Source organism: Mastigoproctus giganteus, chromosome 1 (assembly GCF_048544385.1).
Source record: "Mastigoproctus giganteus isolate SK-2022 chromosome 1, ASM4854438v1, whole genome shotgun sequence".
NCBI classification, from domain to species: domain Eukaryota; kingdom Metazoa; phylum Arthropoda; class Arachnida; order Uropygi; family Thelyphonidae; genus Mastigoproctus; species Mastigoproctus giganteus.
In genome coordinates this window covers 181774643-181798162 of record NC_143575.1, presented here as the reverse complement: position 1 = coordinate 181798162, position 23520 = coordinate 181774643, and the positions used below count along the sequence as shown (strand labels likewise).

The following is a 23520-nucleotide window of genomic DNA, read 5'->3' as shown; positions in this document are numbered from 1 at the left end:
AAGTATACATGCATCTGTTCTTTTTCCCTAACACAACCCATGTGTTTACTTGTACCCCAATGATTCCCAGCAGTCTCTGAAATATCCTGCATCTTATTTTCCAGGCTGCTGCTCATTCCAATAGAAGCTGTGCAAGAATCACTTTCACCTCTGCCAGTGGCTACTGTTAATCTATTAGTCCTTGTATCCCCCCCAATCTAGCAGTTTTCCGACCCACCAACACTGCCTCAATAGCATCAGCAAACATTCTTGCACCCTTTCTATTTAATTGTATCCCATCCCTGTAGAAGCAGTCTCTCCTGTTAACAAGTACAGACCAGGCTGAAAAAAATTCTATCCCTTGAGCCTTGCCCAGTCTTTCCAGGGCCGAATTGATTGACAGGGCTCTCATCATATACTCCTTCCTATCGTGTCTGGACAAATTGCAGACACTTTCAAATTCAACCCTAATTCATGGCTTTTTTTCAACAGTGACCTGTACTTGTTAAGTAATTCCGCCGGTCTCCTACTCTTAATATCACTAGTGCCAACGTGTACAACTATATCATCTTTTGTGCCCTTAAAAGATGATATCCGCTCTACAACGTCATCAACCTTTGTCCCTGGCAGACATATCCCGGTCCTGTTCCACCTATCCTTTTTACAAAGCATGTTTCCCGTTTCCCTGACAATAGAGTCACCAACAACTACTAGTTCCTTTGGGACCAGTGCATGCCTTGGGGGCTGCCGCTGTGTTGCACGATGACCAAGTGCAAGCTCTGGCATTGGTGTGGGCAGCTGATTGCTTGATGGGCCCCTCACTTTTAATCCTTCGAGGGCATCCACCCTGTCCTTCAAGCTCTCATATAGGCCCATAACATCGCTCAGTTGTCGCCTGATTTCCTTACACTCCTTGCATCGCGCAGAAACAAAGACATCCCCCATGGCAGTATCATGTCCCGTACCCGACTGCTCCACAAACATCAAGCAAGTAGTGCATTTTAAAAGGCTGTGATTCAGAGGGCAACTGCCCCCCTCAGTTCTCCTCTGAGCCACAGCACTCCCATTAGCATGAGCGTTTTGCTTTGCTGCTCTGGTTTGAGTCATGATTTCGATTTAATTTCAATAAAATTTCAATTTCAGTACAAAATTAAAACCCTAAACTTGTATCCCAACACAGTTATAATGCTATATTTATGTTTCAGTATCGAGTGTTATCTACGAAATCCCTTTATATAACTTCTGTATCAAGTTAAGTATTAATTATTTATTTTTCTAATTATTTATGTTACGTAACCTAAGTCGTTATATGTATAGTTAAAAGTACAATTTAACTGACAATGAAGTTCAACAAGATTAATAGATTTTACTGATTAATTGACAATATTATGTACTATACTATACTATATTAAGCTTATGCTATCTAGTTCGAGATATTTTGTATCGCGTTACAATGGCGGCAATTTACGAACGGTCAACACCCTTACCGATACTAAGTAATACCTACAAAATCTCTATCTAAGTTACTTTAAACAAGTATCGTAAATAGGAATATAAAGCTACTCTAGAAAATAAGTTAATATGCCAATTTAAGCTAATAAAACAGAAATAAATCAGAAAAACTTCTCTGTTCCAGGAGCAGCAAAAAGCTACATCTGCACAGGCTACACTCGTTCTCAAAACTGAATGAATGAATCTCGTTCTCAAAACTCCACATCACTCATATATGAGGGATGTGGAATTTCAGTATGGTGAGCGCAATGTGTACAGAAAGGATAGAATGGGGATATGCTTTTAGTTAAGAAGCAAATGGAATCTTAGGCAATGCACCAATTGATACAGGTAGTCAGTTGAGTCAGTTTGGCATGACATGAAGCACTGGAAAAACAAAAATGAGAGATGAAGTATGTTATAGACCAAATGAGCATGATGGGCATAATAAACAACTGTACAGACAAACAGAGTGGGCTAGAATGTCTTGTAAAGGAGGATTTTAACTTTCCAGATAGTGACAGGAACTTGTGGGCGGGTGACTCATATAGTAGCAGAGTTTTTTAAACATACTGGGTGACTGCTTTCTACTCCAACATGTTAAACAGGCAGCAGGAAAAAGCAATACATTTGATCTGATTATCAACAGGGACCATACATGCATTAAGAATTGCCAGATAAAGGAACCAGTAGGTAGCAGTGATCATAATATATTGATGTGAGATTTACTTAATGATGTAACTACTGATAAGGGTTAAGGGAAGAGATACTGCTTTCATAAAGGTGACCACAATGGCCTTAAGACAGTTTTTAAACTCTCTTCAGTAGAATCAACTGAAGATGTTACCCACTGCAAATTCTAAATGGGAAGTAATCATAGAAACTACAGCAAACTCTGTATAATATGGCATTCTAAAAATCCAGCATGTTTTACGAAAACCAACATTTTATAATCTGGAAATATTAAAGAGAAATCCAGCACTCATGTGAATGGTCACTTCTGTCTTTAAGAATTCCTGCAAAAAAGAGTGTCATTTCTTTCTTTATAAGATGTTTGCAGGACTTGCAAGCATCTTATATCTTGTTTTTTAATCTGTTTTGTGGGCAACAAGGTTTAAACAGCAGATAATGCAATGGTTTTATTTCTCACAGAAGAACAAAGTTGCATTTTCAACAAGTTGCCTTGTTATTGCACTACTTACAAACATATAGCCTCTATAAAAGGTTAACTGGCTATTTGCTTAAAGAGGCTAGTATGACAGCTTGTTTCAAGACTAACTAGTCCCACATCAGATAACAAGTAGTCTTAGTGACAACACACAGGCAAAACAGGAGTAAAGTATTATTCCATGTTTCACCTGTATACAAAATCAGTATTCAAAGTTGTAATATATGTAAAGCTATCTGTTGAAAGCAATGTAATATCGGGGCAACCTGTTACAAAGGAAAGTTTATTCTTCTGGGGGAAGAAGTATTAGTATTAGTGGTGGCAACACAGTGCAAGGAAGCAAAGCTTCTACAGCACCAGCTAAAAAAAAATAAAAAAATAAAAAATAATAATCCACTTCATACACCCATTCCTTCTAATAATTTGAGAAATAGTGGAAAATAAAATAAATCTAAGTACTATTGTACAGTTCTATATGAAGTTTTCTGAGCAGCACAGAGAGGCTGCTAGGAGAGCACATGGAGTTCTGTCAATGATATGCAAGTATTTTCCCATCAGGGACAAAGAAGTGATTATACCACTGTATAAGACTATGGTTAGGCCACAACGAGTACCACATACACATTGGAAACCTCATTTTTAGAAGGATGTGAATCTGTTACAATGACTGTAGGGAAGAGCAACAAGATCAGTTAAGGGCACAAAAGGGTACTCTTACCAAAAAAGACATTAGTTCTGCAAACTGCAGCACATGGAAGCTAAACACCTGCAAGAAGACCTGATTGAAGTGTTTAAGGCTTAAATGGACTGAGTAAACTAAATTCTGATGGCATCCTTACCCTTTCAATACAACAAACAAAAGAGGACATAAATTTAAGTTCTAATGATGGCTGTAGGATAGAAGCTTTAGCCAGACAATCAATGGGTGTTGAAACAAACTTCCATCTGGTCTTGTGCAAATAGTCTGAATAAATTTAAGAAAGAATTAGACAAGAATTTGAAAGAATTTGGTCCTTAAGGTTGTCACAGACATTCTCTCAGATACGCCAGATAAGCTGTACTTGCTACCTGGGAGTCTAAAACGCTGATGGAACTGATATTCGGGTGACACTCAAGTCAAGTGGACCCAATTTCGGCAAAGTCCGGACGGTCTGTGACAGCCAAATCCTCTGCTTGCACCTTCACGATGGTGGGACTGCTAGTAATCCTGGGTATAACCTCCATGCACAAGTACATGGTGGGTGACCACCCAGGTGTGAACCAACGTAAGCAGGGGTCGAGGTGTGGCACCCACACCACATGGAGGAACGCCACCCCTCTATGTTACCAGGCAGTACTAGGTGGTAGATGACTCTCATCAACCAGTGCAATACCACCACTCTGCTTATTGGAGGCTTGAAGTGGTGGAATCCATGTTTAGTCTCTGGAGCTAAGTTCCGATCAACCCTTCCCTATCTCTTCCATCATGCAGTATGATTGATGACTTTTCAGGTTATGATGAACATCGTGGCAAGATCCAATATTCCTTACATTTCAAGGGTACAGCTCTCAAACGGTGTTTGCAGGCCGGCCGCTGGTTACTACACCGGACCGAACCTACTGGTAACTCTCTAGGAGGCTTCCGGATCAGTTAGTGTATAATCTTGCTACCTCTATGCCAGATAGTGACTGGAGGTAGTCCGAGTGGTGTGTATGCGGGGAGCATTGTCGAGGCCACATTATGTCAAGGATCTGGGTATATTCTTACCCAGATCTCGCCATATCCAAAAATTTCATTACTTCATACAGCATGTCCCACCCACTTTTTCTTACTATTGAATACACTATGAATTGTCAAACTAATAGAGCAAGCTTATCTGCGAAAAGATCTAAACCTCCCAAGCACTTCCTAATTCATTTCACAAATATACGTGGTCTCAATTCTAATCTCAGCGATGTCCATTTCCACTTGCAATCTGCCAAACCCCATGTACTTTTTCTGACAGAATCTCAGTTATCGGTTGATTCAACTACTGCTCATCTCAGATGCCCAAATTATTCGCTGTATGATTCCTTTCACCTCAAAGGGTACTTGTGCATATGTCCGTTCTGATATTCCCTGTCAGAGACTTGGCAATTTGGAATCTCCTCTCTTTGATCTTCTCTTGCTGAAAATCTCTCTACCTCATTGTGTCAAATTCATCTGTTGTCTCTACCGTTCTCCCAACTCCACTAATCACTTGGAGCTCTTTGACTTCCTCTCTTTGCAGCTTGATTTTCTCCAGTCCAACTTTCCTAACAGTGAGATAATTTTCCTTGGTGATTTTAATGTTCACAATTCCAGCTGGCTTCCGTTTTCTAGTCACACCGACCCAACTGGTCGAGATGTTGAGGCTTTTGAAATTACTAATGACCTTGCACAGATTGTTCATTTACCTACAAGAATTGCAGACAATCCTAATCATACAGCCAATATGCTTGATCTCTTTCTCACAAACGACCCTTCTAAGTACACAGTCGAAGTGAGAGGTCCTTTAGGCACTTCTGATCACAACTTGGTGATTGTCTCTTCTCCAATGGAACCTTTATCTCGTGGCTATTTCCAACCTTGTGTTGTTTGGCATTACAAGAATGCAAAATGGGATGACCTGCAAGACTTCTTTTCTTCTTTTCCTTGGTCGGATTACTGTTTCAAAACTTCTGAGGCTCGTTTGCTCAGATCTTGTCAGTGAAATTATTCTTGCAAGAATGGAATCCTTTATCCTACACTCCACTTTAAAATCTCGTCCTTTATAAACCTTGGTTTTCCAATAAACGTGCTAAAGTTGTTCAAGAGAAGAATGTTGCATATCGTAATTGGCTTGTTTCTAATTCTTCAGTTTCATTTTCTGCCTACACCAAAGCTCGCAACAATTGTAAAGCAGTTATTAATCAGTCCAAACTAGAGTTTGAACAGGCCAAAAGTAGAAAACTTGCTTCTTGCCCTAATGGTAGCCGAACATTCTGGTCTCTTGCCAAAGCTATTGGCCGTAACTTTTGCCCATCTCTGCTCCGACCTCTGTCCAAACTAGATGGTTCTATTGTCACTTCAGCCAAGGATAAAGCTGAACTGCTAGCATTCCATTTTTCTTCCAACTCATATATTAATGACCTTGGTAAAACACCTCCCACCATTCCCAACACTCTCCATTCAATGCCTCCTGTGGTCTTCCATCAAAAGGATGTCAGAAGGATTTGGACGAATCTTGATGCTTAGAAAGCTCCAGGTCCCGATGGTATTTCTCCACTTGTTCTCAAAACCTGTGCTCCTGAACTTTCTCCTATTCTTTGCCGCCTTTTCTCACTTTCTTATTCCAAAGGTGTTTTTCCTTCTGCTTGGAAATTTGCTCATATCCAGCCAGTTCCTAAAAAGGGTGTCAAATCCCTCCCATCCAATTATCGTCCCATTGCAATTACTTCTACTCTTTCTAAAGTAATGGAGAAATCAATTAACCGCCAACTCTTAAACTACCTAGAAACCTTCCATCTGATCAACGATCACCAGTATGGATTCCGTCAGTGTCGATCTACTGGTGATATTCTGGCTTATGTTACCCATTTATGGACTCATTCAATGGAAAGGTTTGGTGAAACACAAGTAGCTCCTGACATCTCAAAGGCTTTCGATCATGTTTGGCATAAAGGTCTTCTAAACAAGCTTCCATCTTATGGTTTACCAACTCTTTTTAGTAATTGGTTATCCAGTTTTCTCTCTGATCGCTCACTGAGGGTGATGGCAGATGGCTCTCTGTCTTCTAACTTCTCCACTAATGCTAGTGTCGCCCAAGGTTCAGTTCTTTCCCCCATTCTTTTCCTCTTGTATATTAATGACCTTCTTCCATTGACTGGAAATCCTATCCATAGTTTTGCCGATGATAGCACATTACACTCCACTTTTCAGATTAAGAAACCTTATACTGCACAAACAGTTTTAACTTCTTGAATATCCGCTACCAATTCTTTAAATGCTAATCTCCAGATAATTCTCCGATGGGGTAAAATAACTTGGTTAATTTCTGTCCTTCTAAAACTCAGTCCTGTCTTATATCTTCTTCTGCTCCTATGCTTATCTTTAAAAAGGATTCTTCTGCTCCTATGCTTATCTTTAATGACACTCCGATTTTTAAGCAAAATGATATAACTCTTTTGGGGATTACCCTGACTTCTAATCTCTCTTGGCACAAGCACATTACAAATATTGCTCCCTCTGCATCTAAAAAACTTTTCTCTTTCGCTCTCGGCATTACTTTTCTTCCAAACAGTTGCTCACTCTGTATAAATTGCAAATCCGCCCTGCCATGGAATATTGTTCCCACATCTGGGATGATGCCCCCAAAACCTCTCTCAGGCTTCTTGATTCCATTCAGAAGAGGGCAGTTAGGTTAATTAATGATTCATCTCTAACAGTGTCTCTCCACTCGCTGTCTCATAGACGTACTGTTTCTGCTGCATGCCTCTTCTACAGATACTTCCATTGGCACTGTTCTTCTGAATTGGCTTCTATAATTCCTGCTCTCTCTTTCAAAATGGTCCGAACACGTGCCGCCACCAGCCAACATCCATTTACTGTCCAACTTCAAACTCACAGAACCAACTTTTCATCTTCCTCATTTATTCATTCAACTGCCGTTTTCTGGAACAACCTTCCTTCATATGTATTTCCTGAAAATTACAGTCTATAGAAGTTCAAGTCCAATGTCAACAAATATCTTCTTTCGTCTTCGCAACCTCTAACCCAAGCACGGTACTAAGTACTATAGGTTCTAATACCTCTCGTGTTTGGGGTTTACATAAAAAAAAAAAAAAAAAAAAGACATATTTTTAGAAATGATGGAAAGATGAGGTGGTGATTTTTTTTTTTTTGACTAATGCTGTATAAATATACATCCTTTCATCATTTGCTCACCATTAATACTAGAGAAATCCCATTTTTGGTGGCCGTATTTTTCATATTTCATTAATATTTTGTTAGATAGCATTTATTTTTTCAGTTTTTTTTTTTGTATCGTTTGTGAAGCAATAGTTTATATGAAAGTTAAAAACCCACACATTTAATACTATACTTGCTTTTCTTTGACACCTTCAATCTTTTTTTTTTTCGCATGTTATTAAAAAGAATGAAAAAAATTTTAAAAAGATTTTATTGAATTGTATTAAGTATTATAAACCTAATAAATCTATATACAGGTAGTTCTCGACTTTACAAGTTAATTCGTTCCCAGAGCGAACTCGTAAAGCTGGAATTTATTTCCCATAGACAATGTTAAAAATAGGGGTTACGTTATCAACAATGAAATTAGTTTATGTTTAAACAATGATTGATTTATCCAAAGAAATGAAAACGTAGCCTGTAAAATCAAGCAAATTATAATAATAGAGAAATTATTTATGACTTATAAATGTTGAAGAATGTTTATTCTTTATCATCGACTAAATACACCCTCATTGATCACTCATTATTGGCTCCGCACTCGTTGGTTTGTTGCACAAGGAGTCACTTTATTCAGAAATGCTTCAAGAGGCATTTGTTTCCAAGATAACCTTCTCTTTTCTTTATAAATTCAATAGCATGCATAAGCATTTTTTAACGGAACGCACAAATTGCAACTAACAGGATTTGTGTGGAGTAACAAGTTTATAAAGCTTAAAAAAAAAAAAAAAAAAAAAAAAAAAATGAAGAGAAGATTCTGAAAATTTATTTATGTTTTTTATACGATTGAAGAATTCAGTAAAGGGCAAACACATTTCACCATAATAACGTAAAACCCCACACAATTCCAACTATCGTTTCGCAAATGCAATAACATCGAATTTACGACCTGTTTATAACTGCTTGCAGTAACAGTAAAGCCCAATAAACCAGAAAGTGCAAATTGTTTTATGGTAGTGACCTCCAGAAATATGCTTTAGAAAAAAGCTATTCATCACAAAGCAATTCAAAATTGGTTCTTATAACAGAACGTATGATAAAGATGAAAGTGTAGTGCATGATTTGAATTGGTAACTAATACAATTTACACTATAAAAATGACCTTTTAGAGAGTTATATAGCGAAAATTTCAACTTCTGAGGTCGTGGAATGAATTACCAAAAAACAGTGTGTTTTTTTGGTAATTCATTCGGGTTCACATTACGATAATTTTGCAATATGATGGTAACGGATTAATATCGTAAAGCGGGGTACACTGTATTGTATAGCTATGTGCGTGGTTTGAAATGCAGTATTCATGAAGGTTTAACATTCATTTTTTGCAATTAATGTTCATATTTTCGATTTTGTTGATACTCGATATTTGAAAAAAAACCAAAAAAACTCATAAATGTGGGAAGTCGTAAAGCGAAAACTGCCTGTATATTAGATTTATAATACTCAAGGTTAATTTATAAATCTTATATAATCTATATAAATCTATAATAAATCTGTATAAATCTATAATAAATCTATATAAATCTATAATAAATCTATATTTATTAGAATAATTAATGAAATTTTTTGAGTCCATGCTGAACACACATATAAATAGACACTGATTACAATACCAACAAGGAAAGTGAACAAACAATACTGAAAAAAAAAGTTAAGAAGAGCATGCGAACCCAATGATAAATGGCTAAATGCAGTGTTGTAAAAAGCGGGGTGTCTACCATCAAAGCTTCAAATTAAATATGAAATAAACAAATGTCACCTACACCCAAAGTGCAGTTAATTAAGCAAACTGCACAATAAACAATTATTCTTAAAATTTAGTCTAACATCCTTTTCAAAAACCAAAAATCAAGAGAAAGGAGGGAAATATGCAGATTAATTTCCTCTTGGGACTTTAAAAAAAGTGATATAAACAGGAAAGTTATAGTAGGAGTGTAGTGTATATTCAAATGTTGTTACTTATGTCATATTCTCAACTCAATTTATTTAAATTTCAATAAGTTCATTAGATTTTAAAGCATCTATCCACAAATATCTATACAGATCATAAATTCATAATGCAGCCTTGGGCATCATTCCAAAGTCCTCACTAGCAAGGCTGGGCTTCACAATCCTGTAAACCCAAGTCAACACTTTATTCTTACTTTAACTTTATACTATCTTTTAATTTTTCAACCACCTTACTATTAGGATACTCAAGGAATACCATACTTTCTTTTTACTTCCATTTTTTTCATCTTATTTGGTAGTTCAGTTCCTACTAAATTTGAATCTCCCCTTACTTTTTTCCTATAACTCGTACAAATTCAATTTTATTTTAAGCATTACCACATAGTGGCCATCACATTCAGTTTCTTCAACCACATAGCACTTCTCTGTGCTCACTTGCCTGGCACTGAATGCACACCTGGCTTTCAATCCGTCTTTACCTAGGTCAGGAGTGGGCAACCTGTAAACTTTAGGCCATATGTGGCCTCTTGTGACTCACTGCAGCCTTTTTCATACTTGTATAAACATACTCAAACTATGATATGATTTTAATAACATAATAAAGATAAAAGTGAAGTGGAAAAATATATATAATTTATAAAATTATATATTTATAATTTTATAAATATACATGCCATTTATGAGTACAATGAGAGGTTTAAAGATTTTGAAAAATGTGGTCATGCTGAAGTTAACTTTTCAGCCACATACAGATGACTTCTCAAACACTCCTGAAGGTCTGCAGGCAAAATTCACTGAAGTTGAAAAGAACTGACTTTTTGCTGTCTATCTGACATCAAAGAGTTGGCCCTTTTTGCTGTCAAATATAACAACAGCAAAAAGGACCATTAAAATATGAATGAATGCTTTTGAATATCATGACTATGGATATTTAAATATTGTCATTTACTCTTTTCATTTGGTACAACCTATTGCTGTAAATCGACCTTTTCACATGACTATAATTAAGATGTACCTCCAATCACAATAATAAAAAAAAAAAAAAAAAAAAAATCTTAGATCAATTGAAGCTGGAGACAACATGCCAGAACACCAAATATGAAATCCTTAGTTTAGAACAGTCACAAAAAACATATGTTGGTTTTTTTTTTTTTTTTGTAAAATTTTTATTTTTATATTTGCGACATTTTTATTTAAAAGTAAATAAACTTTTTACTCCCTCACAGTTTTTTAAAATATTAGTAAATAAACTTTTGTATTACTACTGCATATACATTATGAAAAAAAAAAAAAAAGTAGCCCATATCACACTGCAAATATAATTTGCAGTCTGATGGGGCTCACTTTGGATTACCACATGTGGCCTTCTAATGTAAAAAGTTCTCCACCTCTAATCTAAGTCGTTCACACACTCATATACAAGGGCATATGTTCCTTCCTTGCAAGCCTATTTAGGACTTATCAACCTTTTGCACCCACCTGCAACCAGTTAGTGGATTTTATGATATAACTCTGTAACTAATAATACAACACCCATTTTTATTGAAATTTCACAGACATATAAAATGAAATACATAAAACATAACTGATGAATTATAATGAAAGCTGAAACAAATTTACCTGGCTTCTGCTGTATGCTTAGATCTGGTCCAGGCAACCTTCCTGAGAGTGATGCAACTGGAATAAAAAAAAAAAAAAAAAAAAAAACAAGAAAACTAATATGGGTAAATCTGATGTCTTAAAAGTTTGAGTTATAATAATATAATAATAATGACAATGAGAAAGATCAATGATCCACAATATATTAAAAGGAAGGAAAACTTATATTTCAATGTGATACTGAGCAGCAAAGATTGAAATTGAGGAGAGCTAGATTACTGATGGTGACCTACTCTATGTGTCTACTTCACAGTGTGTACCCTAGAAAAGAGATCAGATAAAACAGTACTTATGGAACAAAATTTTAAATATAAAAATAAATTACCAAAAATATTGAAAAATAGGATGTTGATAGGAGGAAGGGGAAGTGGTAAGTGAAGGAAACTCAGATATCTAAAAGGCTTAAATGAGAAGAAAAACACCTATAACCATAACTGCAACATACCCCATGCCATGAGGATCTATGTAATGGATATACCCTGATACACAAAACAAACTGCCCTGAAAAACTGTTGGAAGTTTTTCAGAAGAACAGTAAAATGTTACTGTGCAGAGACCTAACAAACTGTGAACCAGTCATTCCTACTCCTGCTTAAAACAGATCAATCCTAGTTGTAAGAAAACTGCAATTCTAATCTAGGCATCTACAACATGAAGCAGACAAGGAAATAAGCCAAAACTGTTTCAAAATAGAAAAGAAACTGCTAGATTAAAATATGATGCAAAAGCCCTGAATGGTTGCAAATTGTTCTTACAAAACATACTGTGAATAAGATATTTGATTCATTAAATCAGAGCAAAAAAATGCAAGAAAAAGAAGCAAGGATAACAGTAAGTGTCTCATCTGCTCAGGGGAAAACCACAAGCTCCTGATGGCAGATGAAGACCAATAACATCATGGTCAACATTCATTTTTGTTCTTTTAAATCATAACCTTCTTCATAGGAACCTTAAATATGAGAGGTTAATGAACCTATAATATATATAGATGGGTAGAGGCAAAAAAAGAAAAGGAACCTCAATCAATATTAAATTTCCACAGGTTGTAATTTTTAAGGAAATGTGCCTGGAGGAATATTATTCCCAGAGAACATTAAGAAAAAAAAAAAAAAAAAAAAGGATGAATGAAGAGGAAACACAGTTAATAAAGTGAAAGGATACCAGCAGGATATATGATATCTTTTTAATATTCTAACAATGATACAGATAAATGTATGGAGATTTCAAAAATAAAATGCTTGTGGAAATACAGTAATGACAAACAAAAAATATATATGGGAAAAAAGTGCTTAAATTAATATTTAAACTTGTGGAACAAACACGGCATTGCATTACAGTGTTTTAAGTGTATTAATATTGGCAAATGATGCAAGAAAGCAAGCTTATACAGCATCTGCCAAAAAAACAAAAAACAACAGTGATGGAAGCTAGTTCCACCAATCAACCTTCTGTTGGCTTAAGGCAAACTTTTGCACACATATTTTGCAACCATTTCTTCCTCAATTTAAATTTATGCTCCCTCACATGCATAACTGAGAAAAAAGAAGAATACCATCAGCATTGAGTTTGCCTCAATCAGAGCACCTTGTGGGTACCTAGTCTCCAGAAGCTTCAATTTGTGAAACTGAAATTAGAACCTCTAATTTCAGTTCTGCAAATTGCAGCATTTGGAAACTTCTGAAATTAGAGGTTCTAATTTCAGAGGTTTCAAAAAAAACCCTTTGCTGTTCTCTGTATCCATTTCAACAGCTCTACAACCTTCCTAAAATGAAGCCTCTAGACCTCTATCCAGTACTCAAGATGTAAACGTAAGAGAACAGATACAATATTACCTTTGGTCCTTGAGGTTGTCACAGACATTCTCTCAGATATGCCAGACAAGCTGTACTTGCTACCTGGGAGTCTAAAACGCTGATGGAACTTATATTCGGGTGACACTCAAGTCAAGTGGACCCAATTTCGGCAAAGTCCGGACGGTCTGTGTCAGCCAAATCCTCTGCTTGCACCTTCACGATGGTGAGACTGTTAGTCATCCTGGGTAAAACCTCCATGCACAAGTACATGGTGGTTGACCACCCAGGTGTGAACCAACGTAAGCAGGGGTCGAGGTGTGGCACCCACACCACATGGAGGAACGCCGCCCCTCTATGTTACCAGGCAGTACTAGGTGGTAGATGACTCTCATCAACCGGTGAAATACCACCACTTTGCTTATTGGAGGCTTGAAGTGGTGGAACCCATGTTTAGTCTCTAGAGCTAAGTTCCGGTCAACCCTTCCCTATCTCTTCCATCATGCAGTATGATTGATGACTTTTGAGGTTATGATGAACGTCGTGGCGAGATCCAATATTCCTTACATTTCGAGGGTACAGCTCTAAAACGGTGTTCGCAGGCCCGCCGCTAGTTAGTACACCGGACTGAACCTATTGGTAACTCTCTAGGAAGCTTCCGAATCAGCTAGTGTATAATCTTGCTACCTCTACTCTGCCAGATAGTGACTGGAGGAAGTCCGAGTAGTGTGTATGCGGGGAGCATTGTCGAGGCCACATTATGTCAAGGATCTGGGTACATTCTTACCACGTGTACGCCATATCCAAAAATTTCATTACTTCATACAGTATGTCCCATCCACTTTTTCTTACTATCGAATACACCATGAATTGTCAAACTAATAGAGCAAGCTTATCTGCGAAAAGATCTAAACCTCCCAAGATCTTCCTAATTCATTTCACAAATATACGTGGCCTCAATTCTAATCTCAACGATGTCCATTTCCACTTGCAGTCTGCCAAACCCCATGTACTTTTTCTGACAGAATCTCAGTTATCGGTTGATTCAACTACTGTTCATCTCAGATGCCCAAATTATTCGCTGTATGATTCCTTTCGCCTCAAAGGTGGTACTTGTGCATATGTCCGTTCTGATATTCCCTGACAGAGACTTGGCAATTTGGAATCTCCTCTCTTTGATCTTCTCTGGCTTAAAATCTCTCTACCTCATTGTGTCAAATTCATCTGTTGTCTCTACCGTTCTCCCAACTCCACTAATCACTTGGAGCTCTTTGACTTCCTCTCTTTGCAACTTGACTTTCTCCAGTCCAACTTTCCTAACAGTGAGGTAATTTTCCTTGGCGATTTTAATGTTCACAACTCCAGATGGCTTCCGTTTTCTAGCTACACCGACCCAGCTGGTCGAGATGCTGAGGCTTTTGCAATTACTAATGACCTAGCACAGATTGTTCATTTACCTACAAGAATACCGGACAATCCTAATCATACAGCCAATACGCTTGATCTTTTTCTCACAAACAACCCTTCTAAGTACACGGTCGAAGTGAGAGGTCCTTTAGGCACTTCAGATCACAACTTGGTGATTGTCTCTTCTCCAATGGAACCTTTATCTCATGGCTATTCCCAACCTCGTGTTGTTTGGCATTACAAGAATGCAAAATGGGATGACCTGCAAAACTTCTTTTCTTCTTTTCCTTGGTCGGATTACTGTTTCAAAAGTTCTGATGTCAACGTTTTCTCAGATCGTGTCAGTGAAATTATTCTTCCAGGAATGGAATCCTTCATCCCACACTCCACTTTAAAATCTCGTCCTTTATCTAAACCTTGGTTTTCCAATAAATGTGCTAAGGCTGTTCAAGAGAAGAATGTTGCATATCATAATTGGCTTGTTTCTAATTCTTCAGTTTCATTTTCTGCCTACACCAAAGCTCGCAACAATTGTAAAGCAGTTATTAATCAGTCCAAACTAGAGTTTGAACAGGCTAAGAGTAGAAAACTTGCTTCTTGCCCTAATGGTAGCCGAGCATTCTGGTCTCCTGCCAAAGCTATTGGCCGCAACTTTTGCCCATCTCTGCTCCCACCTCTGTCCAAACCAGACGGTTCTGTTGTCACTTCAGCCAAGGATAAAGCTGACCTGCTAGCATCCCATTTTTCTTCCAGCTCATGTATTAATGATCTTGGTAAAACACCTCCCACCATTCCCAACACGCTCCATTCAATGCCTTCTGTGGTCTTCCGTCAAAAGGATATCAGAAGGATTCTGATGAATCTTGATGCTAAGAAAGCTCCAGGTCCTGATGGTATTTCTCCACTTGTTCTCAAAACCTGTGCTCCTGAACTTACTCCTATTCTTTGCCGCCTTTTTTCACTTTCTTATTCCAAAGGTGTTTTTCCTTCTGCTTGGAAATTTGCTCATATCCAGCCAGTTCCTAAAAAGGGTGACAAATCCCTCCCATCCAATTATCGTCCCATTGCAATTACTTCTACTCTTTCTAAAGTAATGGAGAAATCAATTAACCGCCAACTCTTAAACTACCTAGAAACCTTCCGTCTGATCAACGATCGCCAGTATGGATTCTATCAGTGTCGATCCACTGGTGATATTCTGGCTTGTTACCCATTTATGGACTAATTCAATGGAAAGGTTTGGTGAAACACAAGTAGTTGCTCTTGACATCTCAAAGGCTTTTGATCGTGTTTGGCATAAAGGTCTTCTAAACAAGCTTCCATCTTATGGTTTGCCAACTATTTTTAGAAATTGGTTATTCAGTTTTCTCTCTGATCGCTCACTGAGGGTGATGGTAGATGGCTCTCTGTCTTCTAACTTCTCCACTAATGCCGGTGTCCCCCAAAGTTCAGTTCTTTCCCCCACTCTTTTCCTTTTGTATATCAATGACCTTCTTCCATTGACTGGAAATCCTATCCATAGTTTTGCCGATGATAGCACATTGCATTCAACTTTCCATTTTGAGAAACCTTGTCCTGCTCAATCAGCTTCAACTTCTCGAAAATCTGCTACCAATTCCTTAAATGCCAATCTTCAGGTAATTCTCCAGTGGGGCAAAGACAACTTAGTTGATTTCAATCCTTCTAAAACTCAGTCTTGTCTTATATCTCGCAAAAAGGATTCTTCTGCTCCTATGCTTATCTTTAGTGACGCTCGGATTTCTAGGCAAAATGTTATATCTCTTTTGGGGATTACCCTGACTTCTAATCTCTCTTGGCACAAGCACATTACAAATATTGCTTCCTCTGCATCTAAAAAACTTGGTTTTCTCTTTCGCTCTCGGCGTTACTTTTCTTCCAAACCGCTGCTCACTCTGTATAAATCGCAAATCTGCCCTGCCATGGAATATTGTTCCCACATCTGGGGTGGTGCCCCCAAAACCTCTCTCAGGCTTCTTGATTCCATTCAGAAGAGGGCAGTTAGGTTAATTAAAGATTCATCTCTAACAGAGTCTCTCCACTTGCTTTCTCATAGACGTACTGTTTCTGCTGCATGCCTCTTCTACAGATACTTCCATGGGCACTGTTCTTCTGAATTGGCTTCTATAATTCCCGCTCTCTCTTTCAAAACAGTCCAAACACGTGCGGCCACCAGCCAACATCCATTTACTGTCCAACTTCAAACCCATAGAACCAACTTTTCATCTTCCTCATTTATTCATTCAACTGCCGTTTTTTGGAACAACCTTCCTTCATACGTATTTCCTGAAAATTACAATCTACAGAAGTTCAAGTCCAGTGTCAACAAATATCTTTGTAGCTGGTTGAGGCCAGTATTTTTTGTGAATCACACACACACACACACACACACACACACACACACACACACACACACACACACACACACACAGTTAAATGGGGTAAAAAGTTTTTTACCCCATTTAACTGTGTTTTTTCAAAAAATGAAAAAACTTTTTCACTTTTTGATGCCCCTTTATTTTCACAATCGATTACGAAACACAGCTGAAAAGCCCCTTTTTTAAAAATATTATTAAAAACATATTTTTAATTATCTTTTGTGGAAAAAAAAAAAAAACACTCAATAGCACTTCAGAAATGCTCTCCATCATCCCTGTTGGATATTGAATATTATCTCCCTTATCCTGACTAACAATGAGTGAAATATCAATCAAAAGACCCATGCACTTCAACAATTGTTACACCAGCAAACCGCTTCCATGACGTGAAAAATGAGACAATGTAACAATTGGATGCAGTCGTAGAATGTAAATATTTTTTTCGGCACATGCATATAATTATATTTATTGAGAATATAATGTAGAAATCAAAGAAAATCCTTTTATTGAAAGGTATTGGAAGTTTCAGCTGATTTCTAATAAAATTGTGTGTGTGTGTGTGTGTGTGTGTGTGTGTGTGTGTGTGTGTGTGTGTGTGTGTGTGTGTGTGTGTGTGTGTGTGTGTGTGTGTGTGTTTTAGATTGGGGATCTGTGATTGAGATGTGCAGGATATTAAAAATTTTCTAGACTGATTTTAGAGAGTTATATTTAGTGGTTCAGCAAATTGGACATACACATTTCAATGACTATTAAGCACTAACAACTAAGCTTATTTACATCTAAATTATAAATTCCTTTTATTGGGGTTGGGAGTAAGATATATGCAATATTCTTGCCAATGCCAACCAAAGAGAAATAAATCTTGAAAAGTCAACCAGGACAGCATGTCTCTCTATGTTAAGTTTCACAAACTAGTCACACAACATTTTAAATAAATAAAAGTCTGCCCATATATAAAATAAATAAAGTGATTGTAAGGAAGTGGAAAACTCCAAAATGCCAATAAAATGATCAATCTCCTTTCAGACATAAAATTATCTCTTCCAGTACATAAAATGACTGGAAGAAATTTCAGAAGTGAAAAACTTCTGAATGCCAGTGAGCGATGAGAACTGAAAAACTCCTGAATGATAGGTCTCCTTTACTGGCCTAAAGCTATCACTATTTATTCCTCTTTAAATCACAATTTATTGGAGAATAAAAGAAATTCCATCCAATGGAAGCAATGTGTCTTATATAAAGAATAAATTATATAGTATCAGTGTAAATACACCATAGTTAACCCATAAATTTGAACTACATAAGTAGTGTAGAAGGCATCGTTTTAATTGTATCTCATATTGTGGTTGCCTTCACGAGATAGCGGTATTGCACTACTTCAAATAAATAATGCTTCTCTAGCAGAGAAGATTACTGTTATTTATTTTCAGAGTATACCACCACTTAGACGATCATTTCGAAGCTATTTCACAGGATACCACCACCCAAACGATCGTCTGGGTGGTGGTATCCTCTGAAAATAAATAACAGTAGTCTTCTTTACTAGAGAAGCATTATTTATTTGAAGTAATGCAATACCACTATCTCGTTGTGAAGACAAACACAATATGAGATACAATTAAAACAATGCCTTCTACACTACTTAAGTAGTTCAAATTTATGGGTTAACTATGGTGTATTTACGTAGTAATTAACGATACTATATAGTTAATTACCAAAACCCATACCTTGTGCATTTTGTTTTCAAATAAAGAATAAATGGAAAACATCTGAGAAGATATAGAAGAGAAATTCAGGTACTTATTCTCATAACTGTAGAGAAGAACTAGAGAAGTCCTCCAATACTTTTTAGTAGTTGCCTGCAGATATAAGATGAAGGAATAATGTAATGTTTCAACAGCCCCTCAAACTCAGTAAGGTCCCAGAGTGGCCAGAGCCATTATGCTACAGTATCCAGTAAGCAAAAACATTCATGACCAGTGAAGCACGTGAAACCATGAAAACTTAAATAAAAAAAGGTGCACACAAATACCCACAAATAGTGCATCCATTGAGGAAAGAGTACATGACAGTTCTATTTCAAACTTCAAATGATAAAGGTTGTCTTGTAACTGCTAAAATATAAATTGACCAAACTGATATTACAGTTTTAGAAAGAGATATGAATTTTGAAATGTGACAAAAAAAAAAACAGCAGACTGGTGCAAAAAACACACCAGGCAGTAAAGACAGAAGCGTGATAAAGATCAAAGTCTAAAACAGTGAGGGTATAATCACACACTGCATAAAAATAATATAGGAGACCTGAAAAGACTAGAAAAGACCATTATGTTGGATTTAATAAAATTAAGCAAAAACAAAGAATAAAATTGATACATGATATTGTGCACAACAATTAACAAAACTGACAGTTTGAAGAAATTTGAAAATTAAATTAAAAAATATAGACACACACACACACACACAATATATACAGTGAGTGGCCACTCTATGAGGTACATCTACCTACCTAACAGTGAGCAGGTGTCCCTCTAACCCTCAGAAGAGCCTGGATTCAATACCTCAGTGACTCAATGAGGTGTCGAAGGAGTGGCACGGGGCTGCCAATCCATGTTGACTCAATTGTATCACCATCCACAAGGTATCACAAAAGAGTGGCCTGTCTTCCATGATAACTTGTGAGTAGCGATAACTGTTGGCTCCATAATTTAAACTTGACAATGATATTCAGGAGGATTTTAAAACATCATCAAAATTGGTCTATAAATGGTTGGGTTATTAGAATGTTTTTTGTGAACACTTTCTTTTCATCAAAACGTTTTCCATTTTTTGCTTATAAAAATTTATGTAGAGATGCAGTAATTTTAATATTTTATTATAATTAGTTATTTCCCATGTATTCTTCTCCCAAAAAATTATAAAGTTATTCACAATAAATTTTTTTAGAATTCATTTTGATAATCACAGGAAGTTAGAACTTCACTAACAAGTATAACAGAAGTTTGCTCACAATACTATTTGTACCTCTCCTCCCCCAAACCAATGTCAAAAGACTTCAAGAATTACAGTCTCATAAAAATAGAATTTTATGAGAATTCATGAAAATATATTTCATGAATTACATTCTTACCTCTCTGTAGCCATAAAGAAGACATTTTCATTCTGCCAATAAAACATTTCTGTAACATAGATTCAGCATTTACCCATTTGTGTACCTTGAAAAAATAAAAAGAAATCAAATACTGTATATATTGTACATAGTATTTATGGAATAAATAACTTTTCTATTTAGAGTAAAAATACTCTATGAAGCAACTGTTAAACTTCAGTTAAACACAATTATTTATTAATTCAGAATACTTGAAATATTTTATGAACATAATTTATTAAGGATTTAATAACACTTCAATAAGACTTTTGCATACAGTAAAACTCACTGATATGAACACTGTTAACAAAAAACATTAGTCTATTTCAACACCACTTATACTTTTCGGTGTATTATTCTATGTATTTATTCACTTAATGCAAAATGGTTTACACAAAATACTGCTAAACATGAAAATATTTTTTGGTCCTAGGAAAATGTAAATACATGCAAAATTCTTTAGATAACACAAAATGGTATTGTGATTATTTTTCCATTCTCTTTTTGTCTTTCAATTGCCACTTTTTGTTCCGCAAACCCAACATCTCACTGAGACTTTCATTACACTGCCGCTATAAAATATCTCAAGCATACCTCACTTTCTCTCTCCCTGTGCCTTTCACTGTCATTGCCCAAATCTAGCATATTAGTGGTGCAACACTCTAGTTAATTGTATGCTATTCCACTTACAGTAGGACAGAACTGACTGCCCTTCAAATGATGAATTACTTCTTTGTTTTCTTGTGATGCTACACAAGCAGCTGATGCTGATTTAAAGTGAAAATCACATTACAAAGTTCAGAAATGGAATATTTTGAGGATTTTTTTGGAAAACTAATTTACATCAGTTTGGTGAAAAACTTGTACTGCAAGTAGCATTACGGTGACAAATTGATTTTCCAAATATAATCATATTTTAGCTACATTTAGCTTAATTAATGCTTCCAAAAACTCCACTGGCAGCATGCATCTCCACAATGTATTCTATGGTTTCAACCAACAGGCTTTCAATTGTTGTAGGTAAATGACACAATCTTACAAACTCATGACAGAAAGCCTGCTATCTACCAAACTAAGCCAGCAATTTACCAGATTTATTTCCGAAGCAATACAGCTTCTGTTACCAGTATATTAAAGAGCTACATTACATAAATTAAAGACAAAAGTAATAAATGTGCTTTAAAAATAATAAATTAATAAATATGCAGTACACTTTCTCCATCTGTATAAACAGCTGGAAAAAGTGTACTGCATATTTATTAATTAGCCATCAAACAAACTTCAAACTTTGTTCTGTGGGTTTTTCAGTTCAAACACAATATAAATAATATGTCTCAGGGATTGTGCACTCTCTGGATTTCAAATGCCATAAAGATTTATTTTCAAAAGAAACAAATGCATGAAATGGTAACTCCTCTAACCCCTTGTGGCAGTTCTGAAGTTTGAGTTGTGGATAAAGTCTAAATGCAGACCAAAACACAACCCTCCCCTGCCAATGATTTATTTTTACTTATTAGTAAAGGTCTTCTTTGCTGTACTACAGTAACGTTACAGCAATATTCAAAAAATGCAGAGCTACTGGTAAAATATTCCACATGGCATATATGTTTCTGTTTATATTTTTTTCTCCTCATTATTTTATTTATTTATTTTTTTAAATGAAACATTACAAAGCAAATTTTGTTGGTAATCACTGCAATAATTTCATAAGAAACAGTTTCTCATTTTCAACAGCACAAGGCAGATAAAAGAAGAATAAATATTATGGTAAAAAAAGTTAATAACAAATAATTAAATTTAATATATGATCAAATTTTAACATTCATTTTGGCTATTCATGCCTGGTTAAATTTTCACTATAATATGTCTTATACAAATTTTGTATAAAATTATGTATAATAAGGTAAATAATCATTTATTCAATCCACCCCTAAGTTATGGTGAGGTTAAGCGAACGTTTTCCCCTTGTTAATCCAACTTCAAAACGTTAACCTAACTTTAAAATAACTATATTAAGAATAAAGAAGAATATATATCTGCCTAACCAAAAACCTTTGGGATTTGATTCACTCTCTCAATTCTATTATTCATCTGGTTATTTAAACATATTTTTCAAACTGGTATAATGTACCTTTTTTTTACTTTTTTATAATTTCACTAAAACATTTACCCCCCCCCCCATGCAAAAAAATCATTTATCCCATTTCTGTAAAACTGTTTATTTTTTGTGAATTAAATAAGAGTGTCTCATCACTGCTTTGTCATGGCTTGCAAGAAAATTTTACTGGTGAGGGCACCCAAAAGGCTCAGCGCTTGGGACACCAAAATATCTTGGGCCTGGCCTGTCTGTAAAATTGGAATAATATAACACTGCAGCAATAACAGATTTAAATTTATTAGCCGCTATTTCTATAGACCGAAGCACTGTAGACAAAATTGGTTTCAGGAGACAGTCACAATTTTTGGGAATTTCAATAAAATGTCACTACTTTGCTTCTCCACGGAGACATCTAAATAGCATCTCAAGCAAAGCATTTGTCTTTAAGAATTCTGAAAATATACTGTTCTTTCCATTCTTCTGAAAATTACACTTGTGTGTTGGTACTTTCTTTTTTACCAGCTCATGTGGAAACATATGAAAAACTCTGAAGAAAATACAAAACTAATAATTTTTTTACATTGTAAAAATTTATATTATAGTGTTAAAGAATGCCTGTACCTAGCTGAACAATCAGCTAGTTCAAATGTGCTGAAAATAAGTGATCAAATAAATTATATGTGATACGAATGAAACATTATTAAACACATTGGTAGAAACCCAACAATTAAACTTCTCAAAAATTAAGCAATTTTTTGTCATCTACTAAACAAGGACAAAAATTCGAATCATTCTTTATGATCAAGAATCGCTTAAAATAATTCCATGCCACATGTAGATCGCAAGTTGTGTGCTGTGAAATACCTGAACTAAGAAGTACATTTCTATTGAATAATTTTATTCCCATAAAACATGTTCCTTGAAATTCTCATTTAAAAAAAAAAATTTTTTCACTTTTTACCTGATTGAAAAGATCTGTGGCATCCCTTCCTGCTCCTCTCATAAGTTCATCTTCACCTCCAGGATGATATTCCATATATGGAGTAATATTATAGACTTTTCCTTTAAAAATTTAAATAAAATATAATAATAAAATTTCTTTACTCAGTGAAAAAATAAAACTAAAAAAAATTGTTGTTTGATTATTCCAATTTTTTTTACATGAATATATAAAGATTGGTTGGGTGTTTATTTCTGTGTCCTTTGACATACTTACTACTGTAGGCATAGTGTGATGTTTCATGTGACATGATCTTTTTGTAATGTCATTTAGATATATTTGCAGTTTGAATTTTGCATGTCTTGTAGGCCTAACATACCCAGAAAAACTTATGGGGGAGCCTTCCCTATTACTCAAGGTGTGGCCTGACCATTGCCTTATACAAGGAGATAATCATTTAATTATATCCCTGCTAGAAAAATTCCTGTATATCATTGACAAGACACCATTAGCTACTCTTGCAGACCATCTGCACTGCTCAGAAAACTT

General features: G+C 35.8%; 1 protein-coding gene across 2 annotated transcripts in view; it reads right to left on the bottom strand.

Moving 5' to 3' along the window:
• LOC150091347 (cytochrome b5 reductase 4) overlaps positions 1-23520 on the bottom strand; it is a 210578-nt gene that overhangs the window by 108236 nt on the left and 78822 nt on the right. For both annotated transcript variants that reach the window (XM_090383334.1, XM_090383328.1), the window contains 3 exons: positions 22993-23093; positions 19916-20000; positions 11154-11210 (listed from right to left, as the gene is read on the bottom strand). In XM_090383334.1, the coding sequence (XP_090239460.1) occupies positions 11154-11210; positions 19916-20000; positions 22993-23093 (243 nt within the window). The remainder of the gene's footprint in view (positions 1-11153; positions 11211-19915; positions 20001-22992; positions 23094-23520) is intronic.